The sequence below is a fragment of the Ovis aries genome, chromosome 3 (genome assembly GCF_016772045.2).
Source record: "Ovis aries strain OAR_USU_Benz2616 breed Rambouillet chromosome 3, ARS-UI_Ramb_v3.0, whole genome shotgun sequence".
NCBI classification, from domain to species: Eukaryota; Metazoa; Chordata; class Mammalia; order Artiodactyla; family Bovidae; genus Ovis; species Ovis aries.
Window position 1 is genome coordinate 69,723,304 of NC_056056.1, and position 22,826 is coordinate 69,746,129.

At 38.9% G+C, this 22,826-nt stretch overlaps 1 protein-coding gene and 1 long non-coding RNA gene across 8 annotated transcripts in view; one reads left to right on the forward strand and one right to left on the reverse strand.

Moving 5' to 3' along the window:
- LOC132659406 (uncharacterized) overlaps nucleotides 1–22,826 on the forward strand; it is a 45,885-nt gene that overhangs the window by 1,292 nt on the left and 21,767 nt on the right. The gene's annotated exons all lie outside the window — the stretch shown is intronic.
- The window catches only part of ACYP2 (acylphosphatase 2), a 186,080-nt gene continuing 184,976 nt past the window's right edge, over nucleotides 21,723–22,826 (reverse strand). For 5 of the 7 annotated variants that reach the window (XM_027966830.3, XM_015094385.3, XM_027966828.2 and 2 more), the window contains one exon: nucleotides 21,723–22,334. In XM_027966830.3, coding sequence (XP_027822631.1) covers nucleotides 22,220–22,334 — 115 coding nt within the window. In that variant the 3' untranslated portion in view covers nucleotides 21,723–22,219. The remainder of the gene's footprint in view (nucleotides 22,335–22,826) is intronic. The other 2 variants (XR_009599834.1, XR_009599833.1) reach the window with 1 other exon arrangement.

Genomic DNA, 22,826 nt, shown 5'->3' on the forward strand with positions numbered 1-22,826 from the left:
CATGTGCTCCAGCCTGAGCGGGGTTCAGAATCAGGTAGAGGGGGCTGGAGGCTGTGGCAGCAGATTGAGGCCTGTACGTATAGCCCTTATCCAAAAAGAACAAGTTCCTCAGAGAAGCAGCTGATGACTTGCGTCCACTTCCGGGCCCTGGAATGTCTTACCTCATTTCACCATTGCTTCCCAATTTCCACTACCAGAGCCAAATGTCTTTGGTATTGCTCGGGCATCTCCCTAGATAATGGGAAGAGAAGACTCCTTTTTGAATTGAATTCTGCTGTATATTGGACTATGCACATGTATGTATTTTGTAACCCAGCCTCAGTCTTAGTATGTGTTTACATTTACCTTGAAAGATATTGGGCAGCAGAGGTTTGTTGAGGTAGGATCGCAGGAATCATTGCACAGAAATGAGCTTAAGAGGAAGAAGAGTAAATGAATAGAAGTTTGATGCATAGTGGGCTTCCCTGATAGCTCAGTTGGTAAAGAATCCACCTGCAGTACAGGAGACTCCGGTTCAATTCCTGGGTCGGGGAGATTCCTGGAGAAGGGAAAGGCTACCCACTCCAGTATTCTGGCCTGGAGAATTCAATGGACTGTATAGTACATGGGGTTGCAAAGAGTCGGACAGGACTGAGCAACTTTCACGTTCTTTCACTTTCATTACCTAGACACCTGAGTGTGGACCTTGATAAAAAGACAAGTGTGTGTGTGAGTATATGGTTATGTGTATGTGTACTCAGGGAGTTAAGGAGATGAGTAAATGTGTATGAGAAGAGTGGGTTGAAATCAAAAGCAGGGAATTAACATTAAGTGAACTCCTGCTTGGGAGCCCAGCATTTGCTCTGACTGAATTAAATGCCTCATACTCATCTATTAAGTTAGGTTGTATCCTAACTATTAAACTGTGGTTGGAAGCATAGCCTTGGCGGACATCAGTGTTTGAATTCTGATTCCACTATCGAGTAGCTGGTTCCGTTGAGTGAATGTTCTGACTTCTCTGAGCCTCAGTTTCTTCACAGAATAGGGAAAGAATAACCTAAGGTTTTGTGAAGTTTTTTTGCAAAATTTCCAACCAGCTGTAGAAAATTCTTCAAGAGATGGCAATACCAAACCACCTGACCTGCCTCCTGAGAAATCTGTATGCAGGTCAAGAAGCAACAGTTAGAACTAGACATGGAACAAAAGATTGGTTCCATATTGGGAAAAGAGTATATCAAGGCTGTATATTGTCACCCTGATTATTTAACTTATATGCATAGTACATCATGCTAAATGCTGGGCTGGATGGAGCACAAGCTGGAATCAGGATTGCCAGGAGAAATATCAATAACCTCAGATATGCAGATGACAGCACCCTTACAGCAGAAAGCGAAGAAGAACTAAAGAGCCTCTTGATGAAAGTGAGAGGAGAGTGAAAAAGTTGGCTTAAAACTCAACATTCAGAAAACTAAGATCAATGGCATATGGTCCCATCACTTCATGGCAAATAGATGGGGAAACAATGGAAACAGTGAGAGACTATTTTTTGGGGCTCCAAAAGCACTGCAGATGGTAATTGCAGCCATGAAATTAAAAGACTCTTGCTCCTTGGAAGAAAAGCTATGACCAACCTAGACAGCATATTAAAAAGCAGAGACATTACTTTGCCAACAAAGGTCCATCTAGTCAAAGCTATGATTTTTCCAGTAGTCATGGATGGATGTGAGAGTTGGACTATAAATAAAGCTGAGCGAGGAGGAATTCATGCTTTACAACTGTGGTGTTGGAGAAGATTCTTGAGAATCTCTTGGACTGCAAGGAGAACAGATATGCAACAAGCAACAGAGGTTTACTATATCACACAGGGAACTATAGTCAGTATCTTGTAATAACCTATAATGGAAAATAATGTGAAAAGTAATATATGTGTATGTATATAACTGAATCACCTTGCTGTAAACCTGAAACATTGTAAGTCAACTATCTTTAATTATATATGTGTATGTATATATATGCATATAAAGAAAAAAGGTATTCTGCCAACCAACAAAGAAGTCATAATCTATTTATGGATACAGGAAAAAATTCTGAACCACAATGATATTATATAACTCATAGTCACAAATTTTCAATTTCAGTACTGATAATACAATATTATAAACATGTGCTCATCATTTATTATTGAAACATCCTCTGCAGGACACTGAAAAATAATATGGATTTTTATAATAACTATTGACATTTTTATTTAGAAAAGTGTACTGAAGTACTATTAGTTTTTTCTACCATCAACTGGTTAACCTGACCTAGCAGAGACACTTAAACCTCTCTGCTGTAGATTATTACTTCTACAGAGAGATAGTCAGATTACACTGTCCTTATGATCCATTCTAGCTGTAAAATACAGTGATTCTGTTGGAAATTTTTTGTCTGAAAATCAATGAACACACATGGAGTTTTCTCATTTGTGTTAGGTAATTTGGATACTTGTCAGCAAAGAAGAATTCAAAGTGGTATACTTAAATTGTGCAAGATAAAAATACCAGTGCTATTTGAGCTAGAACACCATATGTGAGGAAACACAATAGGATGGAAATTGCTCATCCAAAATGTTATAGATGCAGAAAATTGTCAACACTTTTTTTTGAACCATAGGAAAATGCCAAAAATAATGAAGGTGCAGTTGTATAACCTGGTGGGAAAGCTGAGGCTCAGGAGGCTCCTGCTGCTTCTCAGTTCTTTCTTCAGTGATGGGATACAGGTGAAGATCTCAAGAAGATAGCAAATAAACAAAGCTATCTCTAATTTTATTTATTGTTTTAAAGGGAGGTTTTTGCCTCATTTACATTTTTGTAAGGATTAAATTACAAAATACATGCAGATAACTTATCCTCATAAGTAAAGTGAAAAAAATATGAAAGTGTTAGTTGCTCAGTCGTGTCTACTTGCAACCCCATAGACTGTAACCCACCAGGTTCCTCTGTCCTTGGGCTTCTCCAGGCAAGAATACCAGAGTGGGTTGCCGTTCCCTTCTTCAGGGGATCTTCCCAACCCAGGTTTCCTGCATTGCAGGCCAATTCTTTACTGTCTGAGCCACCAGGGAGCACACATTAAAAACTGGCTGTTAGTATTCTTCCTATTTTTATAATTAACAGGATAGAAAATTCATGAAGTACATGCATTACATTGTCTTTATTTCATTACCTTAGACTTTAAGACTTATAAAGCCAAAAAACACATTAATTTGAGGGCAGTGGTAATGAGAAATGTTAGTTTTGTTTATCTTTGAGGACGGATAAGTTCGGATGAATTACAGATATGAAGTGAAGTGAAGTAAAAGTCACTCAGTTGTGTCCGACTCTTTGTGACCCCATGGACTGTATAGTCCATGGAATTCTCCAGGCTAGAATATTGGAGTGGTAGCCTTTCCCTTCTCCAGATATGAAAGGGACTATTAATTTCCCTCTGGTCCAAGTTCAAAGTCAATTGATTATATAACAAGTAAGAAGTGTTGTGTCTCTTAAAAAGTAAAGATATCTAGTATAAATCATATAGATCACTCCAAAATAACTGACCCTGGATGTATTCATGAGTATGGATTTATTCATATAGATGTATAAGTTAAAACTTTAATTTTATGAAATTTCTTGAAATAACTAAAATAATTACAGCCTGGATTACTCAAAATCATTGTTAGAAATCAATAGTTAGGTAATTCACCTGACTGAAGGAAGAAGACTATATTTTAAAAATTTGAAGGGTTCTATAATTTCATAATTCAAGATTCATTTTTAATACAACTGTGGTCATTCATATAGAAACTGTGTAACCAAGGATGAATGAAAGGCTAGTCTTGGGTGGCTAAAATAGTAGAGGGCCATTTTGGTACTGTTCTCAGTAGAGTGATCATGTAGCTAAGATTTGTGAATAGCTTGGACATATAGGCAACTTCACAGGTGACTCAGTATAAAGAATCTGCTTGCCAACGCGGGAGTTGCAAGAGACGCAGGTTTGATCCTTGGGTCCAGATGATCTCCTGGAGTAGGAAATGGCACCCCACTCCAGTGTTCTTGCCTGGAAAACTCCATGGACAGAGAAGCCCAGCAGGCTATAGTCCATAGGATCACAAAGAGTTAGACATGACTGAACATGCATGCGTGCACATACACAGACACACAGACACACAGACACACACACAGACACACACACAGACACACACACACACACACACACACACACACCACACACACCACACACACCACACACACACACACCACACACCAACATAGAACTTCTTAAGGAAGGAACAATGCAAAATGAAACATGGTTGGGTGTTACCATTATCAAAAAGTTAGAAATCACTAGTCTAAGCTGTCATTTTGATGGTTTTCTGTTTTTATCTAGCTGCTTTTTAAGGCTGTTTCCCTTTGTCTACTTGAAGACTTCCAGAGATAGTCATTTTCCTTGCATGTTATTGCCACATCTTACCTAATTATTGAGCTATCCAATATATATTGAGCTCCTTGTATATTCTGGCCTGTTCTCATAGGACCATGAGATTTTAGTCTATTCATTTGAGATTCTCAGCACCTAGAAAAGTACCTTGCAAACAATACACCTTATGAGCAAGCTTGTCCCAGAAAAATTCTTCATTATATAATACAAACTGTATGTTACCTTTCATTTTCAAGTGTTTTATGGATACAGATTATAATTGTCCAGCAAATTCCTTAGAGAATCTTGACATTTTAAAAATGGTAATAAAAATCACCTTTAAATTTGAGAGTTTTTTTTTTAACTGAAGTATAGTTGATTTACAATGTTTAAAACTACTTATTAAGCTAAGCAACTTATATTCTTCAACTTCTGCCCATAAAAAATCTATCTTTGATCCTTTGGATGACACAAATTGCTATTCTCTGTATTTTCCCTGGAGTAAAGAACGAATATTTCTTGAACTTCAGAGTTAGTTGACCTGAGTTTAAATCCTAGCTCTGTGATTAAAGCCCTATGGTTCTGGGCAAGTTATTTAAATTCTTTGAGATTTAGATTTTGAATATGCCTCTTATAAATCTTTAAAAAATAAACAAATAAGAAAAGATCCTGAAAGATTAGGGATAAAAGCTTTTATCTTGTAGGATTTTTATGTTAAATAAGATATGCATAAGGCATCTCGCACCAAGTGGGTGCTCAGTAAGTATGATTTCCCACCACTTCTCCCCATCTTTACCCCTTGTGGAAGATTACCCAGCTAGACGATGATACAGCTGGGATTTGGTTTCAGATCAGTCGCTCTTTTTTGCCTCGACATCTAGTTTCTCTACTTCTTCCTTTAAACCATAGCAGTAAAAATTGAACATTAAGACTTTAAAAAAGGTTTTCCTAATGTCATTATGGTATTATGAGAGTAGGTAAAAATAACTGGAAAGAGTAAAATTGGCTAGTGTTTTAGAAGTGGAAGCCTCCCAGACAGGAAGCTGCACTTGGGGAGGAGACCACGATAACCATTTACTGGTGGCGGAAGGGGAGTGAAAAGTGGACGTTTCCACTATCAACATGTAAAATGTCACTATACGCAGTGCATTCTGGCAAGTGTGCAACAGTTAGAGCTGGTGTTTCGGTTCCATGGTTGGTAAAGCAAACCATAACAATCCAAGAATAAGCACACAATCACAAATCACCACCACTCCATGTAAACTCATGACTGTGGCGCCACAATTTCAGACTATGCCAATGAACTGCTAAACAATAGTAATAATTTTTATATGGATGGATGGTCTATCATATAGACCTGTGACAGATTAAAAACTACTTTCCTTCTGTACCGAAAGAGAAGAGTTAGGGGCTAACTTAAAGCTTCTATTTAAAAAAAAAAAAATGAAGGTAGGATATACCTAAAAATAAATCACAGTTGACATTGTAAATAGGAAACTCACGTTAAAAACACTTTAATTAATAAGGGTTAGTTTAGTTTACCTCAAATACCTCCTTCAGTTCAGTATATACAGGCAAAGTCATGTCCGACTCTTTGTGAGCTCATGGACTGTAGCCTGCCAGGCTGCTCTTTCAAGAATATTCTCTAGGCAAGAATACTGGAGTGGATTGCCATTCCCTTCTTCTAGACCTGTATCATTCCTTTCAAAGTGGTATGAGGGGAGGTGGAGTTGGTATGGCAAATGACCATTCCACAAGTCATCACTCTTTCTAACATATCCTTTTCCCCTTATGTAACTATAATGGTATTATGTGCTTCAAGCTGTATTTAATTATTTCAGTATTTATAAGATTTGCAGGAGTTTGGAAACTTAACCATGTTTTTATCCTCTTATAGTAAGCCTGGGAGCAAACTGTTTACCTATTTATCTCATTTAAGCTTTCTCTTTGCTTCTTTTCTTTCTTCTTTCTTTCCCTCCTTCCCTTCCCTTCCTTCCTTCCTCTGCCAACCTCTGAGGCTTTAATAATGGGTTGTAAGATTCTGGAAAAGAAATTTTACTGTATTTTAAGAGAAAGTAGGCAGCATTGCAAAAATGTTTTGCCAGGTAGAGAATAGATATGGGAAATATCACAGTCTTTACTTAATATTTGGATAATGGCTACTCAAGCCCATGAGGACTGCAGGGAAGACTTTTGAGCCATTGTTGAAGGCCATTGATACCACAATGAACAAGGGCCTGGGCTTCCTTGTTGGAAACCAAGATTGGTCAAGAGTGACCTTTCTGAGCCTCTGTGTCTTTGTCTGTGCACTCAGATACTAACACCTACCCTACATGCTGCCACAAGGTTAAAGGAACATTTATACATGAAAGAACTTTGTAACTTCCCTTTATTAAGTGCATCAGTTGGACCCTAGCGGTGTCCTAACCTCACCCTCTTGGGGTTAGTTTCAAAAGATGAGGCAGCTCCCTGTGTGTTAAGTACAGTTTGTCTTAGCATGTTCTTTGGCAGCAGCCTCGCCTTAACTTTTGCTTTTTGTTTATATTTTAGGCTCTGTTTGTTTGTTGAGCCTGCTATTAATCCTCTATTTAAGCCATATTTTATCTGTGTGAGAATATTGGGCTGAGAACCTCATACACAAGGTAATCTGCTCCAAACTCATATTTCTCTCTCTACAGACAGGCCAGAATAGTACAGAAAACAGGACCAAATAATTACCTTTAGACGTTTATTTTAACTGGAATATGAGTTAATTAGATTGGATGAGAACAGAAGGTCTCCCTTATGGGAAAAGAGAATGATTCTAAGTATGTTATTTCCCTAGTGAATAGTTGAGGTTACATAAAATAAAATATATAGAAGCTATGTAATTTTATCTTGGATATACTTCATGGGGTTATATCCCAAACTTTATTTTCTTTCTATCATTTTCTATTCATATACAGTAATGTGAGACTTGTGATTTTTTTTCTTATGGTGACTCTCTTTAAACTTTTTATTTTAACCTTCTCTAAGAATTTTTTATACTTTTTTACTTAGATCTATTACACTTTTTTTTCTGAACTGAATATAAGTGAGACTTAAATTCTACTTCCTATTTTTAATATTCTCTTTCCTCTCATTCAGTATTTGAAGGAATATAGCACAGTGGTTACATACTGTGTCCTGGAATTGAACCATCTCTTAGCAACATAACTTTGAGTAAGTTTTATCTTTCGGAACCTTAATTTCCTCATAGTAAAGTGGTAATAATGGCCCTGCCTGCTTTCCTCATAGTGTTTTTGTGACACTAAAATTAGACCATCTGTAATATACTATCTGCCATGTGGTTGGAGCTCAGACACTAGTTATCTATTAGCATTACCATCAGGATATAAGCACTTCCAGAGTTGAAACTGTCTCATCTTCCCCTCCGTGCATCTACCTCCAGGCACAGTGCTTGGCATCCAGCAGATTCTAAGTAGATGCTGCTGAATAAGCAGCCCAAAAGTTAAGTTTTATGTAGTCCCTGCTCTTTCTCTTCCAGTCACTGGTTTCTCCCTGCTTCTGTAATTTTCCTAGTTATGGGTACCAAAGGCTGGACTCTTGGAGTATCCAAGACCTTCATATTTTTGGAGGTATAGTTGATAAAAAATATTATATAAGTTTTAGGTACAACATAGTGATTCACAATTTTTAAAGGTTGTATTTGATTTATAGCTATTATAAAACATTGGTTATATTCTCTGTGTTGTATAATATATCCTTATAGCTTACTTATTTTATTCATAGTAGTCTGTGCCTCTTAATCTCCTGCCGCTATCTTTCCCCTCCCCACTTCCTTGTCCGCACTGTTAATCGCTAGTTTGTTCTCTATAGCTATGAGTCGGATTTTTTTGTTGTTATACTCACTAGTTTATTTTTCAGATTACACGTTTAAGTGATAACATACAGTATTTGTCTTTCTCTGTCTGACTTATTTCACTAAGCGTAATACCTTCTGGGTTCATCCATGTTACTGCAAATGGCAAAATTTCGTTCTTTTATGGTTGAGGGGTGTGTGTGTAGCATCTACGTTATCCATCTATTGATGGACACTTTAGATTGCTTACATATTTTGGCTATTGTAAATATTGCTGCTTGAACATTGGGGTACATGTATCTTTTTGAATTAGTGTTTTTGTTTATTTTGCAGAGAGACGTTTGTGTTTGATTGAGGAAGAAAGGGTTTTTTTTTTTTTTTAAATCAGACTATATATTTTTCCTTGGGTGTTATTTCAGCTGTCTCTTAGCCCTGGACTTCACACTCTCAGGAGGTATGAATCTTTGTCTTAGCACTGGCTCCATGTGCCTCACAGCCCCACAGTTTTGATCCTCTAGTCCGAATAGTGTATTCTTTTACCATGAACCATCTTCATTTCTGCTTTGCTCTGTTTTGTGGATGTAGTTATACTTATGTGGTTATACTTTTCTTCCTTTGGGGAGAAGGAATTTATTTTCACCTTTGTCTGTGTGTGGGTTAGAAGGAAACTGTTGCTGCATTTCTGGCACCCCACGCTCCTCCTGCTTTCATTGCCCTGGAGAACAAACTTGCTCAGCAGACTGTCAGAACAGGACCTTGACTGGGACAGGTTTACTAGAGGGCGGGTTCACTGGATTAAAGGTCCGTGCTCAGGGGTGGTGCCTGCCCCTGCCCTCTCTTGTACTTCCTGTCTCCAGGAATTAGACAAACTAGACACGGTCTGTCTCCGCTGGCCTGGCCACCGCAACCCTCCCTCTTCTACCTGCAGCTGGATGGACCTGATGCAGCAGTCATCCATGACCATGCAGCTATTTGGAGAGGACATAGAATTCAAGGGAGAGGGCATTGGAAGTAAGAGGGCTGACTTTGGCTTCCTGCTCTAAATGATTTTCTGTGATCCAGCTTTTACTTGTAATCCACTTTTAGGTCCTTGTCCAGTTAATAAAATCAGTAGTTTGTTTGCTTTTTAGCTGTGGTTTCTTGGCTGCATGCTCCTTCAGCAGAGAATTGCAGAAATGAGACCAAAGCCACTTGCAAAACCAAATTGTCAACACCATTCTCCATCCAGTACAGCCTACTTTGCAGGACCCTTTTAGACAGCATTGTAAGGGTCTTTTTCTCAAACTGGGTCTTTTTACAGCACTGAGGGACATAGCCTGATCTAATCCCCTCCCATTCATGTTGTTGACAAAGGAGGGAGTGCTGTCCTGGGGTTATGGGTACGGCTGAACACACGACCCTGGACACAGGCTGGGACACACAAGACTGGCAGCAGTTTATTAGCCGCATACGCGGGACATCACACCATGCAGGACCGCATGGGAACAGAGTGGACAACCAGAGGCTGTGGGAGGCAGGCCTTCAGTGTCAAAAGAATGAGATCACCCCTGGTTTCCACTGGAGGATGTGGCTGGCTGGTTTGAATAATTTTGAAGGCTGGCAGGGAACTGAAACTTGTTACTCAGGGATAAGCAAGAAGTGCATCTGGTCCCTTGTAAGGAGGGTTGTTTGGCTACATGACCTTTTCCTTGGGAGAAGACCAGCAAAGAGAACTTAAGAGTTATAGGCTATTTGAGACCCTCCTGATTTCATCAGATGTCAAGGAAACACATAACATCAGGCCTTAATTCTAGGGTTTACACCACATAGACTATACTACTATAACATTACTAATTACGTCAGAATTTCACTCTAGATGTGTGTTTGTGAATATCTTGTTTCCTATTGAAATTGTGAGCTACTCAGGGACAACCAGCATTTCAAAAACAGTTCATGTTATGATTTGGGGAAAAAAATTGCATTAAAATGGTCTTTTGTCACATGTCAAAGTGCTATTTTCAAATTTAGTCACACAAATACCATTGAATACATCCCAGCTTTGTCTTTATCATGGTTAGATTTTTTTAATGTAGCAAAACTTTTAGTAGTGAAGGATGTGCTGTGTAGAACTTAGACTTGTTTCTGTTAAGAGTTTGAACTCAGGCTGGCAATGATGCCCACACATACACAGATTGCTGAATTAAAGACGTGATATGCCATGGATTGACAGTTCTAATCATTTAGTTACCCACGTTTGCTGACATTTCAGAAGAGCTAATGGGTTTTTTCCCACTCTCTTTTCAAACAATGGGTGAAACAATAAAATGAATGGGACATTAACATTCTTTTAAAATCAGAGTTAAGCTACAGCCTAAACACCAGAATGCTGATGTCTCAAATGTATTATTCAGACAGCATATTGTAGGCATGAATGGGGCCCATTAAGAGGTCTTATTGTTGCTAAATTGAAGCAGGTTGGTTTGAAGAAGGGAATGTAAGGAGGTCATAGATTGGAAGAATTTATAGTATATTCCCTCAACTTTCTAAAAACATTTAATATTAAATCAGATATTAATTTTATTCAGCTCAATTTATGTCCATTAAACTAATTTTATTTTCTATGATTATGAAAGTATTTATTAAAGTTTACACAACCTAAGTGCAAATTCTTCCCCTTTTAGTTACAATATACAATTAGACAAACGACTGGAAGTTTCAACATTTAATTGATTTTTATATTGTCAAAGAAATCCATGATGTCTCTGAGATAGACTATCTTTCCTTATATTTCTTACAAATATTCCTATTGAGATCCATCACAGTACAAACAAAATAGTAAAGAAGCCACTGATTTCACTTTAACGTGAAAACTTAAAACTGAACTCCTTTAATAAAAAGAGATTTCCGTTGCTAAACTCTGTTGGCATAGAAATTTCTATCCAGAGATTAAACACTACTTTTAGAGATTAAGTGCTAATTCAGTTTTTAAAGCATTAGAGTTTAATTCTAAAAACTTTCTGGTGAAAGCACTGCTTCTCAGTCCAAATTAGGTATTAGGAATTTAATGCATACATTTTTAAATGGATGTTTTCATATTATAAAAGGAATACATACTTATTCTAGAAAAATTTGATGGACATATATATAAATCAAAATCTTACAAGCTGGAGTCAACCACTGTCCAGTTTCAGTGGATTCGTTTCCATTTTCCCCCATCAATCTAGGGCTGTGCTGTCCAATGTGGCAGCCACTAGCTGCATGTAACCTAGCCTCCCTGAGCCCCATACTCTCTCTCTGCTCTTTAGCAAGGCATCCAGGTGCTGTTTGAATTCCCTCTTTCTGCTCCTGCAGTCTGGAAATCACCGTTAGGCAGAAATTGTGGCAGTTTTAGGACTAACTTCATTTGCTCCTCTTTTTCTCAGGGATCACAGTCATACGCTGCCTCTTGTCCACTGTCTGACAACAGTTTGTCCAGTGTTCTGGTTGTTTACAAGGGAAGATTAAGTCCATAGGTTTTATCACTTTATTCTATGTGTCTGTTATAATTGGCATATGTTTGGCTTATGTGAGGACTTTTAATAAAGGAATTTAATCTATTTTTTATATATTGTCATGAATATATAGTGGCATGAGCAATAAAGAATCTGCCTGTCAGTACAGGAGATGTAGGAGATTTGAGTTCAATCCGTGGGATCAGGAAGATCCCCTGGAGTAGGAAATGGCAACCCACCCCAGTATTCTTGTTTGGCAAGTCCCATGGACAGAGGAGCTAGACAGACTAAATCCATGGGGTCGCAAAGAGTTGGACATGACCGAGCACACACACACACACATCACGAATATGCAGTCTTAAAACTGTCATCTTAGTTTAAGCCCTGGGAGGAATATTTCTCTTCCTATATTTAATTCAACAAGTGCTATTAAGTGCTTACTATGGCCATGCATTATTGTAGATGCTGCAGATAAGGAGATAAAGTTGGGTACAAACTTACACAAATTCTGCCTTAATGTAACTTACACTGTGGTGAAAGAAAATAAGTATTAATAAAATATGGAATATTAGTTAGATGGTAAAAAGCACTATGAAGATAGTAAAGAAGAGCATTCGATAAAGAGTTCGGGGAGTGAGTATTTGACAGTTTAGGGAAGGGAAGGGAAGGATTCACTGATAAAGTGACATTTACCCAGAGAGCAGTAGGAAGTGACATCTGTGGATGTCTGGGAAAAGAACATTCAGTTCAGAGGAGACAGTAAGTAGAAAGAGTTGGGGGCAGAGGGTGCCTGGGCATTCAAGGAACAGCACAGAATTCCGTATGGCTACAGCAAGGAAACATGGGAGAGAGTAGCACGAGGTAAGGTCAGCCGAACAAGGCAAGGCCAGATTGTTTAGGCCCAGGAATGACTTTGGTTTTTACTGAGAGTAAAGTAGATTACTGTCAGAGAGTTTCGAGCTGAGAAGTGACATGATCTGATTTCCATTTTAATGGTGTCTCTCAGTGTTGTGTTGAGTTTGGACAGAAGAAAGGAAAAGGTGGAAGCAGAAAGTTCAGTTAAGAGGCTATTATATGGTGGGCTGCCGTCTACGGGGTCGCGCAGACTGAAGCGACTTAGCAGCAGCAGCAGCAGCATATGGTGACTGAGATCAAGGGTATTGCCTTAGAGTTAGTGAGAGATACTTGGATTTGAGCATAAATTGTTAAACTTTTTACTATGGAAAATATAAACAAAAGGAGAGGGAATGGTCTGAGGATCTCCTATGACCCACTAAAGAGGAACTAAAGAGCCTTTTGATGAAGGTGAAAGAGGAGAGAGGGAAAAGCTGGTTTAAATCTCAACATTCAAAAAATGAAGACCATAGCATCTTGTTCCATCACTTCATGGCAAATGGATAGGAAAAAAAATGGAAACAGTGACAGATTTTCTTTTTCTGGGCTTCAAAATCACTGCAGATGGTGACTGCAGGCATGAAATGAAAAGATGCTTGCTCCTTGGAAGAAAAGCTACGACAAACCTAGACAGCATGTTAAAAAGCAGAGACATCACCTTGCCGACAAAGGTGCCTATAGTTAAGGCTATGGTTTTTCCAGTAGTCATGGACAGATGTGAGAGCTGGACCGTAAAGAAGGCTGAGCAGTGAAGAATTGATGCTTTTGAACTGTGCTTCTGAAGACTCTTGAGAGACCCTTGGACAGTAGGAAGATCAAACCAGTCAATCGTAAAGGAAATCAGTGCTGAATATTCATTGAAAGGACTGATGCTGAAGCTGCGGCTCCAATATTTTGGCTACCTGATGTAAAGAGCCAACTCACTGGAAAAAACCCTGATGCTAGGGAAGATTGAAAGCCGGAGAAGGGAGTGACAGAGGATGAGATAGTTGGATGGCATCACTGACTCAATGGACATGAGTTTGAGCAAACTCCGGGAGATGGTGAAGGACAGGGAGGGCTGATGTGCTGCAGTCCACGACATTGCAAAGAGTCAGACATGACTTAGTGACTGAACAACAACAATGACCCATTTTAGTGGTTGTCAACTCATGTTTAATCTTGTTTTACCTATATCTCAATCCACTTCCTGGCCCGTCCTTCCTTCCGCTGGATTATTTTTAAGTAGATGATGGACATTTGAAGACAACAACAGGAAGAAGTCGATGTTTTTTTTTTTTTTTTTTCTGCCCTGAGTGTTTACCTTTAAGCATCTCAAACTAAAGTGTTGCCACCATCTACAAAGGTGTCGTGTTTGTAGGAGGAGCCATTGGCTGAAGTGGAATAAGTCTATGGGAGAAGTAAATTTGGAACTCAGTTTGGGATATCAAAATTTGAAATGCCTAATAGAAGTCCAGTCAGAAATGTCAAGCAAGCTCTTGGTTAGATGAGCCCTAAATTGAGAGAATAAGCCTGGTGTGACATGTCAGTTTTGTAGTTGTCAACATGTTCATAATACTTGAATTTATGAGACTGGGTGATATTGCGAAAACGGTAAGTACAGATTCCGAGGAGAAGATGTCCAGGGCCTGAGTTCTCAGATTCTCCAAAGTTAAGAGATTGAAGAACTGAGGAGGAATCACACAAAAGAAGACGGAAAAGGTGTGAATGCTGAGGTAAAAGGAAAGTCAAGTCAGTGTGTGATGTCCAGGAAGCCAAGTGAACACAAGTGCTGACAGTTAAAGAGGAAGACCGAGATCTGACCGGGGAGTTAGGAACTCTGAAATGAAATCTGAGGGGAACGTTGGTTGACAGGCGGGGGAACATGGTGGAAACAGATTCAAGAATGGCAGGATTGGATCACGGCAGGTATAGACAATGATTTTCCGGGGGTTTGTCTGTAAATGGAAGAGGTATGTGATTGTGATCGGAAGAGTCAAGAGAGGGAGAAAGGACAGCGCTATGTGTCAGCTGCTGGGAAAGAGGCATTCAGTGGGAAACAAAAACTGATGATGCGAAGTGAGAAGGGCAGGGACAGCATCCTTGAGGTTATGGCATCCAGGTGTCCAGACAGCTCACCTGTGGTAACAGGAAGGAAAGTGGAAGTACTTGGGCACAAATGTGGGTAGGTAAGTAAATGCATAGGTAAGTAGGTAAGTCAAGTGGTAGAAGCTTGTGGAAGTTGTCTTCTGCTGGAAATAGAAATCAAAGCTGAGGCTGAGTAAGGAGTAAGTATGGACAGGTTGTCTAGGACGGTGGGAGAGTGAATAGATTAGAGACACAGAATAGTTCAGTTCAGTTCAGTCACTCAGTCGTGTCCAGCTCTTTGCGACCCCATGAATTGCAGCACACCAGGCCTCCCTGTCCATCACCAACTCCCGGAGTTCACTCAGATTCACGTCCATCGAGTCAGTGATGCCATCCAGCCATCTCTGGGCAGCAAATAGGTCCTTTCTGAATGCTAGAGGGTTTATTCTTAATTTTTTACCCAGGCTTTATGTGTGGGGCCTCTTTTCAGTAAATTTTGCTTAAAATTTACTGTTGTTCCTAACAGTTTAACTTTATACTGTATAGTTTATAATTATATACAATAACCCAAGAAACTTTTCTTCTGTCATAACTGATTTTTCCTTTAGTTTCAATTATTCTGGCTTTTCCCCTATGAATTTCTATCATTGATTTTTTGATGGGCTTATTGACCTGCTTTCTTTTTTCTATATTAATAATTAGCTTTTTTACGTTTTCATCTCTTTTTCCTGATGAACTTTCTAGATTTATTCTCTAGACCAGCGGTTCCTAAAACTGCCAGCTTATCAAAATCACCAGGGGACATTTTTAAACATGCAGATTCAGGGACAAAACCCACAGAAGTCCTAAGTAATTCTGACAATCAGGCAGGTTTGACAGTCACAGGTCTATATCACTATTGAACTTTGCCAGTTACTAATTCCAGTATGTATTACAATTCTTCTGTTCCTTTTTGGGTTTCCTATAGTCTGTCCATGGCTTAGTGTGTGAGTATATGTGTCTCGGAATATAATTTTTATATTCGATCAGTCGTGTCCAACTCTTTGTGACCCCATGGACTATGCAGTCCCTGGAATTCTCCAGGCCATAATATTGGAGTGGGTAGCTTTTCCCTTCTCCAGGGGAGCTTCCCAACCCAGGGGTTGAACCCAGGTCTCCCGCATTGCAGGTGGATTCTTTACCAGCTGAGCCACAGGGAAGCCCAAGAATACTGGAGTGGGTAGTCTATCCCTTCTCCAGCGGATCTTCCTGACCCAGGAATTGAACCGGGGTCTCCTGCATTGCAGGTGGAATCTTTACCGAGTTATCAGGGAAGCCCTTATATTCAACTAATTTTCCTTAATCCATATCTTTTAATTTGAACATTTTCTCCTCAATGGCTCCCTGCTCCTCTTGCAAAGATAAACATTCATTATACCCTATTGAGGATATATGCAGATATTTCCTTAAATTTTATTTTTTCCTATAATAACACTGAGATAGGTACTTCCTCTGACTCTAAAGGCTGTTATTCCATTTTACCTTGGCTATAGTGCTTTTTTGAATTTCAAGGCTGACTTTTTTCCCATTTATTCATCTTTGAATGAAAAGAGTTTGGTTATACATTGGCATTTGGCAACAGATGGAGGGAATTCCTCTTGGGTCTAAAACCTGAGAATGGTTTATCTGCTCTAATCCAGTATTTTATTACTGTTTTGCTAAGAGATTTTCAGAAACCTTAAATTTAAAAAAATGATGAGATACATCAAAGATATAGGATATATAAAATCATGTATAAAGTCTGAATAATTATAAAAGGAGCCCTTGTAAGGTTACCTTTCCTTGGCTTCCATACTTTAAGTAAAGGGACTACCCAGTTAGCTACTACCTGTTGCTTCTCTCCCATGTGTGCTATGATTTAGTTTTGTTATCCTAAATAATGGAGAAGGAATAGCAGTTGGGACGAGAGACGGGAGAGATGGGTGGATTCTCTTTTTTTGCTACCCTGGAAAATAATACCTGAGCAGAAGGATTTGTGGTCATCTTTTTCTGATTGGTGTAGATGTTGCATCTTGGAAATAATTGTACATACCATCTACCATTTTATACCAATTTCCTGGCTAAATATTGCAGGCATGTTCTTCTTAATCCAGATTCATACACACTGAATTCAGTGGAAATTCTGCCTTAATGCATATAATTGAATGACCTGACTCTCTGATCCTTGCTCTTTAGAATTGTTTTGAAAGACACTCTCTTTCCAATATGATGAACTTCCTGCATCTTTTCCTTCTCTATGTGTCTTCTAGTATTAAGAAAAAAAAACTAGAAGGAAAAGCAAAACGATGTCACAATTAGAAAATTGTATTCACTGATTCTTGCATAGTTCATTGTGGCAACATGGAAAATAAAACTAATGAAAGAAAAATGTAGTTTGAGGATGAAATAAGTATCTTGGACATTCAACCAAGAAAGTTTACCCTCCTTTCAGCAGAGGAGAAGTCATAAGTCTTGCTCTCTAGAAGGGGCAAGAACCCACCTTGTAGAAAAATCTGCTAGTGAGATCACAGAGCAACTAGACTTTTTAATGCTAAATTTTTACATTTTTATCAGACTTTGGTTTTATTCAAGACCACTTGAACCTGTTAAGAAAAGGAAAATTACCTTTTACACGTAATTCTAAATGTTAGGTTGACATCTCCAAGATATCCTTATAAAGCACATTAAGCCACTAATTATATTTTTGTATTTCCTCTTACATATTTTTTTCTGGTAACATCAAAATAGAAAAGACAACAGAACATTAATTTCACAAATATTTTAACTACCGTGGACCTTTATAGAGGCCACTATGAAAATTAAAAATTTATGTACTCACTCGTCACAATAGTAAAAATGTCTGCAGGTCAAGTACACCTACCACACTGACTGACAAGAGTGATCAAGAGAATGGGCAATGCATTTGAGTTTAGCACTTTAAAAAATTTAGAAAAGACCCAAGATACTAGATTTGGTCTTTGTTGTTTCTTTGTTTGAGGCAGAATTCATCTCACTGTGTCGTCTGAAGAATCCTAATATAGGAAAGAAAGGAGAGTAGGGCTGCTCTTCTTGGGCTCTCAGCTGCCCAGCTTCTTCGTTGCCCTTCAGTAGCTTTCCTTCCATGTCCTGGGAGGTCTCTGTCTTAATGGGAATCCTCGGAGAAGTCCCAGTTTAGTCTAACTTCTTGACTTTGTGGTTGAGGGCACCTAGGCACACAGTTAATCCTGGGGTGGGCTGAGCCCAGAATGCAGGTCTCCTGATTTCTAGACCAGAATATCCTCTACCATACCATGGTGCCTATTTTCAGTTCCCAAAATGAGTTCCAGACATGAAAATCCTGTCCTTTTAACAAGTAGTGAATATGCTGTGATACCTGTGTTAATGGAGGCCAAGGAGAGCTACTAGATGAAAAATATTTCCAAATATAAGCTAACTTTTAAAAGTGGATTGTTTGTTATCTTTGAGTTTAGAGACATGTGCTTTTGAAAGATCCCTTTGATAGAGTTGAAAATGTTTCATTGTAACAATGGTGACCACCTTCCAGCAAAGTCCAACTACTGAGGGTTGTTGCCATATCCACCCCCATGGCTTAGTTTCCCCCTTCAGTGCTTCTCTGCTCTTTGTGCCTACTTCTGAAGCACAAGCCTTCTTCAGGCTGCAAGGAACTCCCCTTTACCCAGAGATTCCCAGTCTTTGGTGAAACTTGAATTGCTTTTTCTCAAACTTAGAAGGCCACAGCTTTCCTAATAGAAGAATCTCCCGTTTCTACCACACCCTTATTGCTTCTATGCACGCAGCCTGCTAAAGGATCCATCTTTTGCATCTTCCCTGGTAGCTCAGCTGGCCAAGAGTCTGCCTGCAATGAGGGAGACCTGGGTTCCATCCCTGGGTTGGGAAGATCCCCTGGAGAAGGGAAAGGCTACCCCCTCTAGTATTCTGGCCTGGAGAAGTCAATGGCCTGTATAGTTCATGGGGTTGCAAAGAGTCGGACAGGACTGTTCGACTTTCACTTTTCAGTTTCCAGTCAAGAGCTTTACTTCTCAGGTTAGCTTTTTAAAAAGGCATTTTTATATAAATATGAAACATAGTTACCTGCTTTAACAAATCATATTCCCCTAATTCCAGTGTGTAGCTTCTTGAGGAGGGTGTGGGTGTGTGGAGTGTAGAGACTCCCTGCTGACAGTCATTGGAGTAGAAACCCATCTTTTGCTTAGTTGTTTTATTCTTTTTTTTAAATGCCTAATTTTGGAAAAATTAAAGCTATCAAGGTTTGTTATTAAACAAAATATATGTTTAATATGATAAATTATGTAACATCATATATTAAGATAAAATATGATATGTAAATTTAAAACCCCCTGTGTAAGTTCAGTTAGAAATTTGCCATATTAACTTCAGTGTGCTGTCTGGTCTCGATAACACATTTTTAAAATTGCTTTACCTTTTTTCTCTTTCTATCCACTCATAGCCACCCATTTTTAATCATTATCTACAACATTTTTCATCCAGTAATAGAACTTAGTTCTGTATTAATCATTAAGCAGCCTTGACTAATGTGATTCACTTTGTGCAGTCAGAAGATTGTGCTAGCAGAGGGTGATTTTCTTATGAAGAGAGCAGGGAAGGGAACTACCAAAGGAAATCAGGGTAATAAAGAGTGACATATTGGGGTCACTTCTGAGATTGCATTTTTCTAAAAGCATTTAGCCTTTCTATGTGTAAAGAGATACAGATTTTATTTTCAACTTGACTGTAAGAAATGTCTGTTTTACTTTCTCTAAGTCAAATTGAGCCTGCTTCAAGCCCCATCCTGGCTGGGAGGTGGGAAGTTGAATCTTTCATCCTCAAAAGGCTCATGTAATAGTCTAAAGTAAACAGAACGTTGAGGAAAGACTTCTCTGGTCTCTTGTCCATACCAGTTCCATGACTGCTGTCCAGGCCACCATGTTCACTTGTAGCCAGGATGTCTTGCAGCACCTGTGGGGTAGCAATCTTGCTAGGGCTGGGAGCCCCTGCGCCTTGCATCCAGCTTCTCTGGGTGGACCATAGCTATTCCCTTCTCTATTTTGGCCATCCCCAGAGGTGCTATTGGGGAGAAAGGGGAAGGTCTCCATCTCTTGGGAAATCCATTGCCTTTAAAGTCTTGGACCATCTCCTTGCCCCCTTTGCTTTTGCCACTTCTGTTTCTCTTGTACCCACTAAAGGGGTAGTGTTTGTCTTTTTCCTCAACTTACAACATAATGCCCCCTTTAAAATGAAACCTTGGAAGAAAAGTTGTCTTCAGGGGATCTGGCACCAAAACCCTTCTTGAGACAAAGGAACTCAACTTGAACTAGGAGTAGGGAAGTAGGAGAGCAAAACCCAAGTGAATAACACAACAGAGTCTTCTCTACCTGATGAGGATATTAAAACAATAGGAAAGCTCCTTATTCCTTTAAGGGTATTTGGAAAGTTTAAAAGACACAGATGTATAGAACGGACTTTTAGACTCTGTGGGAGAGGGAGAGGGTGGGATGATTTGGGAGAATGGCATTGAAACATGTATACTATCAGGTAAGAAACGAATCGCCAGTCTATGTTCGATACAGGATACAGGATGCTTGGGGCTGGTGCATGGGGATGATCCAGAGAGATGATATGGGGTGGGAGGTGGGAGGGGTGTTCAGGATTGGGAACTCATGTACACCCGTGGCTGATTCATGTCAATGAATGGCAAAACCAATACAGTATTGTAAAGCAAAATAAAGTAAAAATAAAAATTAAAAAAAATTTGTCATTCTCTAATGCCATGTTCTCTTATGTACATTTGATATCAGTATTATCATCAGATTAATCATCGTGAGTGAACAAAGGCAGCCCATGCTTCATCTCCTTAACTATAACCTTGCAGCGGATAGAGAAGAGAGGCCTGAATTCTTTCTCTGTGCCATGGAGTGTAGCAGTGGAGTTTTGCGCCATAGATAGAACGACGGCTTCTAGTCTGTATTCCCAAGGCATTTGAAATTATTGGACAATTGCAGGGGACAAGATCCAGGAGGCAAAGTGAGACCAAGCCTTCAGGGCTCCACAGAACCCCATTTTCAGTCATAATGGTTGCCCTTTTCCACTTGCTTTATGTATTAAATTCCATGTAAATTGGTTTAATGGATTCCATTGTTAAAAAAATTTGGACATCACTGAAGGAATATGTGAATATGTGTGTTAATTGCTCAGCCACGTCAGACTCTGTGACCCCATGGGCTGTAGCCTGTCAGGCTGCTCTGGCTGTGGGATTCTCCAAGAATACTAGAGTGGGTAGCCATGCTCTTCTCCAGGGGATCTTCCTTACCCAGGGATTGAACCAGGTCTCCCATACTGCAGGCAGATTCTTCACCATCTGAGCCACTAGGGAAGCCCCTAGGTAAGTATATATTGTACCTACAACATTTGAAATTCCCCACTATTTGAGTTAAAGCTCTCCATTTCTCCAGAGTATAATTCTGTGGTGTAGAAATAAAACTTTCCCTTAAAATATTATGTGGCTTAATTATTATCTGTATGTGAGAATCCCCAGATGACAGGCCAAATTTCGGGGATGTGCTGTGCTAAATCGCTTTAGTGGTGTCTGACTCTGTGTGACCCTATGGACTGTGGCCCACCAGGCTCCTCTGTCCACAGGACTCTCCAGGTAAGAATACTGGAGTGGGTTGCATGCCCTCCCTCCTCCAGGGGATCTTCCCAACTCAGGGATCAAACCCACATTTCTTAAAGTCTCCTGCATTGGCAGGTGGGTTCTTACCACTAGTGCCACCTGGGAAGTCCCCAAATTTGGGGAACAGTGTGACTTATTTAGACTCTCAGTCCCTTTTCTGGTTCATAGGATATCCATTATGGGTAGTTGCAAATATAATAAACCTTGCTGCTTGCTATATACTACCACTGTCATTTCTTCACTCCTCTGTTCACCATACAGAAGAATATGGTTCCTAGAAAACATTAAGCAGCTCCGATAGAAGTACTGAATCATGTTCTCATTCAACCAGTTTTTAAAGTTAACTCTTTATTGATTTTAAGGCTATGCTGATCATCATATACATTTATATCAAACTATTGGTTATTTTGCTGTTGTTAAACAAAGTACTCAACTTTAACAAATTATTATTCAGAGGTTTTAGAACTCAATTCAGATAATACCCCAAAATAATTTTTAAGTGGTTATTTTATGTCCAGCCAAATAACATGTGTGTCATAATATTCATTAGAATTAAAGATTCCATGAGACAAGTTTAAATAAAATGTTCATATTAAATAATTTGTAATGACATTTAAAATTTTAGAATGCTAAATTTGGCTGGTTAAAAACATTGTTGAGTAAAACTGTTTCATTGTCAACCATTTTGAGTAACGTAATGTTGCAGCTTTCGGAACAGAAAGTTTCTTTTTTTATCCTATTCTGCTACTGTCACTCTAGTATGCAGACTTAAGAATACAGTCTATTCTATTGTACAGTATAAGCATTACAATTTTAATTTTTCTATTAGTATCGAATATTAAAACTAGAGTATTCAAGTTTAGAGATGGTTTTTTCATTGGAGAAGTTCGTGCGGTCAATGCGAGAACTAGGACTTCCAACATTGCTCAGCCAGGACTTCCTACAAAAAATAAATAAATAAAAATTAGCATTTTAGTGTATATGGACTAGCTGAAATGATCTCACAATGACTGTGATAATAAGCAACTTTTGCATGTAATATAAAAGATATACATGACATCTCTCTCTCAAAGTTGTTCAGTCATGTCTGACTCTTTGTGACCCCATGGACTGTAGCCCGCTTGGCTCCTTTGTCCTTAGAATTCTCCTAGTAAGAATACGGGTAGCCATCCCTCCTCCATAGGATCTTCCCAACCCAGGGATGGAACCTGGGTCTCTCACATATACATATATATATGTATAATTATATACACAATATAAATTTTATATCAAAATATCATAGTTTAACATATAATCAAATATGGGTAAAGAAGAACTAATGACCAATTAAGCATAGTCAACTCCTGATGATTTCATTGTGGAGTAATTTCCCTCCTTTTAAAATATCCAAGGTCATTATTACTTAGCTGTTATATGCAACAACATAAAAATA